This window comes from Schistosoma mansoni, chromosome 1 (genome assembly GCF_000237925.1).
Source record: "Schistosoma mansoni strain Puerto Rico chromosome 1, complete genome".
Lineage (NCBI taxonomy): Eukaryota > Metazoa > Platyhelminthes > Trematoda > Strigeidida > Schistosomatidae > Schistosoma > Schistosoma mansoni.
This window is the reverse complement of record NC_031495.1, coordinates 19,276,691-19,285,072: the sequence shown is the minus strand read 5'-3', so window position 1 is coordinate 19,285,072 and position 8,382 is coordinate 19,276,691. Positions and strand designations below refer to the sequence as shown.

Below are 8,382 nucleotides of genomic sequence, written 5' to 3'. Positions count from 1 at the left end.
AGGAATTATTGTCAGTGGTTAGTGATGCCACTGAAATAGTCTACCATCAGTTAAATATGGCTGTGGCAAAGCGGCACTAGGATTGATCCTGCTATAAAAAGGAAACAGCTCTGCTTGATAGATCAGTTTTCTAGGGCTCAATAATATTAAACTAGCCCACAAAAGTTGATCATACTTTATTGAATCTGCTTGTCATCCAGAGGAGACCAGAGAGGTTTATTAGCAGTTACTTCTCAAAAAATCTAATCCGAAATGTCTTCGAACACTTCGTGGTTCTAGATTAATGTACCTGACATCAGCAAACTGTCCTAAATGTCTGATAACCACCAGATTTTACAAATGAATTCAGCCAAAATTAATCTCATCTTTAGATGCAAAGTGAATTCAAATTGCTTAAAAAATGAATTTCATTTGTGTCAACAGTAGGCAGAATGTGTCGTTTATTTAATGAGAATGCATAACTTCAAGGACTTTACCAGGTCATAGATTTCAGGTTGTAAGGCGCAAGATACAAGGTTTGTGAAGAGTAGCAGTGGTAGTCCACTCGTTTGTACTTAAATAACTATGTGAACGCTGCTCTCGTTTATAATAATGGCTAACATACATAGAAGGAACAATTTTAATTTTTTTTGACCAACATAAACAGACTTTTGGTCCGTTGTTTCCAATAAATGCTAACTGAGGACAACATTAATGCTGTAGTTTCCTAAATCCAAAGAAAATTTCAAGTTTCAATAGATAAAAAAATTCTCAGCCTCTATTTGGTAAAGATTGCTTTGAATTTCGATGGGCAAAACGTGTAGTCACTCTCAAATGACACAGTGAAAGCTCAAAAATATCGCTTGGTATCTACTAGCTTGTAAAAAAATAAATCTGAAGAGTTTGCTTCAAGTGTACGCTAAATGTGAGCACATTGTCCTCGATCCTCACATTATGTGTTAAAACATTAACTCCTCTGACCAGCATTTAAATGTACATAAAAATAAATATCTTCCTTAAAACCATCTTTAAGTTTATCTTACGATACGGAAATCATTTTTTTATTTATTTAATCACATATATATTGGTACAAAGGGCACCGGATACATATGCGCCACACTTTTGCGTGAGGGCTGTGATACTGCCCGGGTGCCCAAAACGAAGCAGGTGGTTTTCTTAGGGGGCCACACCCCGAGCCTTTGACCTAAAGGTCTAACCCACAAGGCAGTGGAGCATCATGAGGAGATGCAGTCTCATGGTAGCTGGTGACCAACAATTGGTTCATTCGCCATTCGTTCCTTCACGATGCTGGAGCCCATGTGCACCATTGGTTTGGAATCAGGGTTTGCCAACTCCCCTAGGTGGATCCTTCATATCCACCAACTCGGCTATAGCGCTGGACATTCTCTTTTCGTCCTCTCACTTTCGTAAACAACACTCCCGCCACGAGAAGGCAGTGAGTAGGACTTCCCTGACAGGGGCTATATACGCGTGGTCATGTGAGAGCATTTGGAGAGGGAGAGAGGACTCTCCCCACTCTCGGCCGTACCAGGGCATTTGGGGGCAAATACGGGAGTCAATCAACTAGTCAACAAATGCTTTTGCTTCCCATTCATGGACTCAAGATTTGACTAGCAAGGCCACTTGTTTTCATCTGGTCAATATGTTTCCTCAACTGGGCTTTTATCATCTCGAGTAACGAAAGAAACTCTTTTGCAACCTTTCCTATTCTACAGTAGAATGTGAATCAGTTGATTATATTGATCATTTTACTCGAATTCATTCACCTTTCTGTGTCGACTTTTAACCAAATATTGGCAACAATACTGGTATATAATTTGAACTTCAACAGTTTGCTTGTAATTTAGACAGAATATCTATATGCTTATTGAAAGGGTAGTATGCTACACAATCATACATTGCGTATTACTTTATGGTTGGAAATCATTGACAGGATATAACCTATGTATTCTTTTAGGGTGTTTTATGACAACTACTCGTGTTCAGTGAAAACAGTATGCAGGAATTTTGCTAGGTTTGGATCATTAGTTTTGTTTGTCTATCTTTACACGTCTTGATGATGTTAAGTGTAGAAATTTGGGCAGACAGGCACATGTGCTAGGTTTTATGTCATTTATGTTTGTTTATGTGTACAAATACCAACTTTCCTCCCAGAACCCAGGATAACTACATGGAAGTAGACTTTTTGTAAATCCTTGTCCGCCACAGTATGTCTTGGTCTTAATTGCTTTCGATGGTTACAAGTATTAAGATGCGTTTACAAATCTTGTATCCCAATAGAATTTCGTACAAAACTTATGATAGTCAAATAAGTTATTTCTAACCGTACTTCCTTATATTTTTCTCCACGTAACTTCCCTGGAGTGGTAGTTTGGTTATTCAACTACTAGTTCTAACCATTAAGTCTCGGGTCCATTTACAACAACTTGTACTTTCGTTTGTGCACCCGGGTAGTATCGTTACCTTTCAGAGAATATGTAGCTCAAATTCAAATGTCTAAACTTGTATCTTTTGAAAAGTCATATGAACCCAATTATTTCACTCGAGAAATACTTTATCCATGTTGTAATACTACATGGTGGGTTTTGTGCCCGACTTGTTACGTTACAGTTTGCAGCTTTTGCATTGCGCTGAAGTGTTTTTTATTGCTTTTGCTAACATCTTGTAGCAGATCTAAGTTATGGTGTCAAGTGAGGTGATAGGGATTCAGAAGACGATGATACATGTATTAGGTAATAGCAGTCGTAATCATTCCTATTATACTGTTACTATTTCAACACTTTCAGTTGTTTCTAGTTCAACTAAATAAACGTCTCCTGGATAGATTGTTTGCTTGGTAATTTTAATCAAAAAACAGATCAGTGTTGTAGTTTTTGAATTGAGGCTAAAGTTCATAAATCATCAGTGACTTCTTCCTGTTTATTATAGTGAGTTTCTATGGAACCTCCATGCCATACTTACTTTTCAATGTGTCTAAACTTTCAGAAACTGTTAAAAGGCCTTCATATCCATCAAAATGATTGAACAATCCTTTTTTGAGGAGTAAAGGTTTTGTATATTTACAGTTGAGGCTTCTAAAATATTGAAAAAGCAGTCAGCATTCCATGGCCACCTGACTACAAAGTAGTGTGCCTCCAAATGCCCTGGTACGGCCGAGAGTGGGGAGAGTCCACTCTCCCTCTCGAAATGCTCTCACATGGCCAGCGAATATACAGCCTCTGCCAGGGAAGTCCTACTCACTGCCTTCTCGTGGCGGGAGTGTTGTTTACGAAAGTGAGAGGACGAAAAGCGAATGTCCAGCGCTTTAACCGGGTTGGTGGACACGGAGGGTCCACCTAGGGGAGTTGGCAAACCCTGATTCCAAACCAATGGTGCACATGGGCTCCAGTATCCTGATGGAACGAATGGCGAATGAACCTGCTGTTGGTCACCGGTTACCATGGGACTGCATCTCCTCATGATGCTCCACTGCCTTGTGGATCAGACCTTTAGGTCAAAGGCTCGGGGTGTGGCCCCCTAAGAAAACCACCTGCTTCGTTTTGGGCACCCGGGCAGTATCACAGCCCACACACGAATAAATGAAATGATGAATTCTATTGACGATACTATTCTCGCTCATACTAGAAGCAAGACAATTTACACTATTATTATTATTGCCATTATTATTATTATTATTACTATTATTTACTACGTCGCTTTCTCACTCCCTTTATTCCCAAATTGTGTATCCTTCCTTTCCAACTTGTGCAGTAGCTCGCCCATGGTGGAAACTCTGTCCTATCTAAACGATCTCCAGTCACTGTCTGGTTGAAAGTGAACGCTTCCACCGATTACGAATACTGAAGCAGTCTTTCTGAAACCGTGTACGCCGTTCAAGCTGGCTTCCTTCAACGTTCGCACACTAATGCAGATCGGACAACAGATGGGGCTGGCTATGTCTTTAGAAAGTCTTAATGTTGATGTTTGCTGTCTATCCGAGACCCGTATTCAAGACTCTAGTGAAGTACTACAAATTCGCTCTCCATCTGTCGCTTCGAAAAGCTTGTTTCACGTGCGCTTATCCGGGGACTCTGGCATCTTCGTCTGGTCTTGCAGGCGTTGGTGTTGCACTAAGCGCTAAGGCTAAGGCAGCACTAATCGATTGGATCCCCATTAACAGTCGGTTATGTGCTGTTAGATTAGAAAGTTCCATCAAAGTGAGAAACGGTGTCTTTTCGTCATCTCCGCCTATGCCCTGACAGATTGCAGCCCGGATGCAATCAAGGATGAGTTTTACCACCAGTTAACAGTTCTCCAGAAAGCGCGTTCGACAGATATTGTAGTACTAGCCGGAGACTTGAATGCTCAGGTCGGACGTCTAGGCACAGAAGAGAGTCATTTAGGTGGCCGATGGGGACTTGTTGGTCGCAGGACAAATAACGGGGACCGTTTGCTGCAACTGTGCACAGACCACAACCTGTTTCTGGCTAGCACTAACTTCCGGCACAGTCATCGCCGGTGTGCCACCTGGCGTCCTCCCTCTGCCCGATCTCACCATTCCTCTTCAACTTTGCCATCGATGACATCCTGGAAACAGCTCTGATGGATGTAAGTAATGGCGGTGTGGATATGTTGCCTGGAGAACGACTTCTCGACCTCGAGTATGCGGATGATATTGTCTTACTGTGCGATAATGCCCAAGGCATGCAATCCGCACTTAATCAGTTGGCAATCAGTGTCCGCAGGTACGGCATGTGCTTTGCACCCTCCAAGTGCAAAGTACTCCTACAAGACTGGCAGGATTCTCATCCTGTACTCACCCTGGATGGTGAGCAGATTGAAGTAGTTGAGAAGTTCGTGTATCTAGGTAGCTATATAAGTGCTGGTGGTGGCGTGAGTGATGAGATTGATGCACGTATAAGGAAAGCCAGAGCGGCTTATGCCAATCTGGGCCATCTTTGGCGCCTTCGTGATGTTAGTCTGGCTGTAAAAGGTCGGATTTACAACGCGTCGGTGAGAGCAGTTTTGCTCTATGCTTGTGAAACCTGGCCTCTCCGAGTTGAGGATGTTAGACGTCTCTCTGTGTTCGATCATCGTTGTCTCCGAAGGATTGCTGACATTCAGTGGCAACACCATGTTAGTAATGCAGAGGTTCGGCATCGTGTGTTCGGGCGCAGAGACGATAATTCAATTGGTGTCACCATCTTGAAACACCGACTTCGGTGGCTTGGACATGTTTTACGAATGTCGTCCCAGAGACTTCCACGTCGTGCATTATTTGCCGACTCTGGGACTTGTTGGAAAAAGCGGAGAGGAGGTCAGTGTATGACATGGCGTCGTGGCATGAAAGAAAGCTGCAAAGAGCTAGCTTCTGTTGGTCCTTCACGACTCCCTGGCTGGGGTTCGAGAGATGGTGCAACACAGTGGCTAGAGACGTTATCAGATATGGCTCAGAATAGAAGCCAGTGGCGATCCTGCTGCAACCTTCTTTTACTTTCTACATAAAGAGTGGTTCTAACTTTCTTAACTGAAAGAGTCTTCTGGTTGTACATTTCAGTCCGCCTTATCTTTTCATCCCTTCTCTTCCTACTTTCATTATTTTGTGTGGCGCATATGTACCTGGTGCCCTTTTGTACCAATATATATGTGTTTAAATAAATAAATAAATAAATAAACAAAGTAGTGTTAAATTGTGATGAACTAGTTAGTATAATACTTTAGTAAATACTTTATTAAGGGTCTATATTTCTCTATTTAATTGCACTGAAGATCAGTAGGTGACGAACTGCTTGATATATATTTACCTCGTAAAGTTCGTGTAGGGTTTTCGTTGAACTCCAGTTTAGTCGCCCATGCTCAGCTTACGATTTTATAAATCCCCTGGTATTCCATGATAACTGAACTTTTTAATTCGATATTTATCCGATTCTTTGATGTTATTAGGTCATAATCAATGTCTTTTTGGCTGTCTAGGACTTACATATCGGTCTTGTTTACCATTAAGTTGCTTACAAACCCAAAGATAATATGAGTGTTTGTAGCTGTCTCGGACTTGGTAATTTTGAAGACATTGATGCTTGACTTTGTATTATAAAGACGTACCCACAGTATAGATGTTCGTTAATTACTTGGAACAGTTTCACATTACCGTATTTGTGAATTTATTTCGTTCCTTACCTATTATAGGATGTTAAAACTTTAACATTTTGAGGCTGGTGCATTACATTTAGTTCTTTTATATAAAAGCCAATCAGAGACTAGAATGTTTAATGCCTCAAACTGGGTTTGGAGGTGTAAGTATGAATACTTGTACTATAGGGATCACCATAATATTTTGTATCATGTGTAGTAAGGTTGAAAACCTAACAGTTTTTCATTTTATGCGAACAATCGTTGGATCTGAGCTCTATGACATGGAATTCGAATTTAGTACTCATTAGTGTTGGTCATATTACTCACTGAATAAGTATTACCAGAATGACTATCCTTTTTTCCGATAAAACTCTGTCGACCAGTTCTGTGGTCAGAAACGCATGTTTCTGTACATTGGAAGTCTACTAAATATCTGACTTCTTGCTACTAAGAAGTCTAAGTTTTCATTTTGCCAGTAATATACAAAATCTTTTAATTGTTCTCCTGGTTAACAGTGATTGGGCTACTCAGTTATTTTGTAGCAATAAAAAACACATTTACGTAGATTAATATTGTAAATCGGCTTTAAAATTACTTTATATATGTTCCACACTTATTTTCATTAATTAGATATCATATGCTCTATTTCCTTATGTAAGAGGCTTTATTTTTGCTATACTGAACTTGTTAACTTAAATTATTTGTTCATATGTTGATTAGTTAGAAATAATAAGCTCAAACTTTTATGCTTCTTTAAATGACTATGTGTGTGTGGTTTAACTGTGCAATAGTCGTGATCACTAGCTCATTATAAAATTTTCAATTTTCTGACTTTTCAGAACTGGCTTCTATGACCCAATGGAGAAACAGAAAAGTAATTATTTTAACAAAAAAGTGTATAGACGACATTTTTCAAGAAAAAGAACTTTGCATTTTATGTTTTTCTTTACGTTATCTGTAATTTTTGTTATGACAACTTCATATTTAGTTTATAATAATCAAGGCCTAAGTTTAAACTCTTTTGAACATTTGCTTGATGTGGATTTGTACATGATATATGAAAATGAATTCAAATCGTTAAATAACAAGCCATCAATTAAACCTATAAATCCCGTTAAATTTAACGCTGTTCTCCAACCAATAAACTCTTGTAAATTGTCCAATCAATCTGATGCGTCACCAGATCTAGTTATTTTTGTCAAATCAGCGTTGTTACACTTTGAATTACGTAATAATATACGTCAGTCTTGGGGTAATTCAAACTGTTTCCGTCATTTTGGAGTGCGTACTCGAATTCTTTTCATTCTTGGTAGACCGGGTTCCACCGATTGGAAACATTCCAGTACTCAAAGTATGGTGTTACAAGAACATATGAAGTATAACGACACAGTTCAGTTTGATTTTATTGAAGACTATCATAATGTTACGTATAAACTGATAGCGACATTAGACTTTGCTATTAATGAATGTTCTACTCCTCGATTTCTCACTTTGATTGATGATGATTTCATGTTGCACCCATCTAATTTACTCCGGACACTTGCCAAAGTTACTGAAACTCAGTATTTGAACTATATAGCTGGTAATGTGATGCGTGTCTCCAAACCAATGAGGTTCCTATTCAGTAAATGGTATATTTCCTATTCAGACTATCCATACAGTCTATATCCAGCCTTCCCTTCTGGCGGAACTATTATTCTCAGCATGCCTGTCGCCCAGCTTCTTTCTGTTGGTCTGAGGTATATCAAATTGCTTCCTTTTGAAGATGTTGTAATTGGCCTTGTATTATATAAACTGGGTATTAGTCCTGTACATTTGGATGGCGTTTATGTAGATCGTTATCCAAAGGGTCATACTGGTGATCTCATAAGTATTCATGGGTACGGTGATGATTCCTTTTCCTTATCTAGTTGGAATAAGCTTGGTTTGCAGGCTGTTTGCGACAGATAGACTATCTTCTTGCTCTTTTCTTTGTTATTGTTTGTATATTCAATATGTAACAGTAGGTTAACGTTACGTTAACCTTAGAGAATTTCCAGTCAATTATTATTTACTTTCTGATTTGCCGATAACGTCTTTGGGAGTGTAGTTACTTAGTTACTAGTAAAAATGTCACACCTAAAATTTCTCATGCTAATAATTGAACTGTTTGTTACTCAACTTGTCGAATAATTAATCACAAACTATCTAATTGTAATGTAAATATTCATAAAACTCTCATCTTGTAAATAATTCGTAACTGCATAAGTTTTATTTCAAATTGAAAGTAAA

At 39.1% G+C, this 8,382-nt stretch overlaps 1 protein-coding gene across 1 annotated transcript; it reads left to right on the top strand.

Annotated features, from left to right (window-relative positions):
- Window positions 1-637: 637 nt before the first annotated feature.
- Smp_014280 (beta-1,3 galactosyltransferase) lies at window positions 638-8,061 on the top strand (the record flags this gene model as incomplete). The annotated part of the gene is made up of 2 exons (XM_018793555.1): window positions 638-904; window positions 6,951-8,061. Exon 2 carries the CDS (start codon window positions 6,970-6,972, stop codon window positions 8,059-8,061), a length of 1,092 nt encoding a protein of 363 aa, XP_018648055.1. The 5' UTR covers window positions 638-904; window positions 6,951-6,969.
- Window positions 8,062-8,382: the final 321 nt, after the last annotated feature.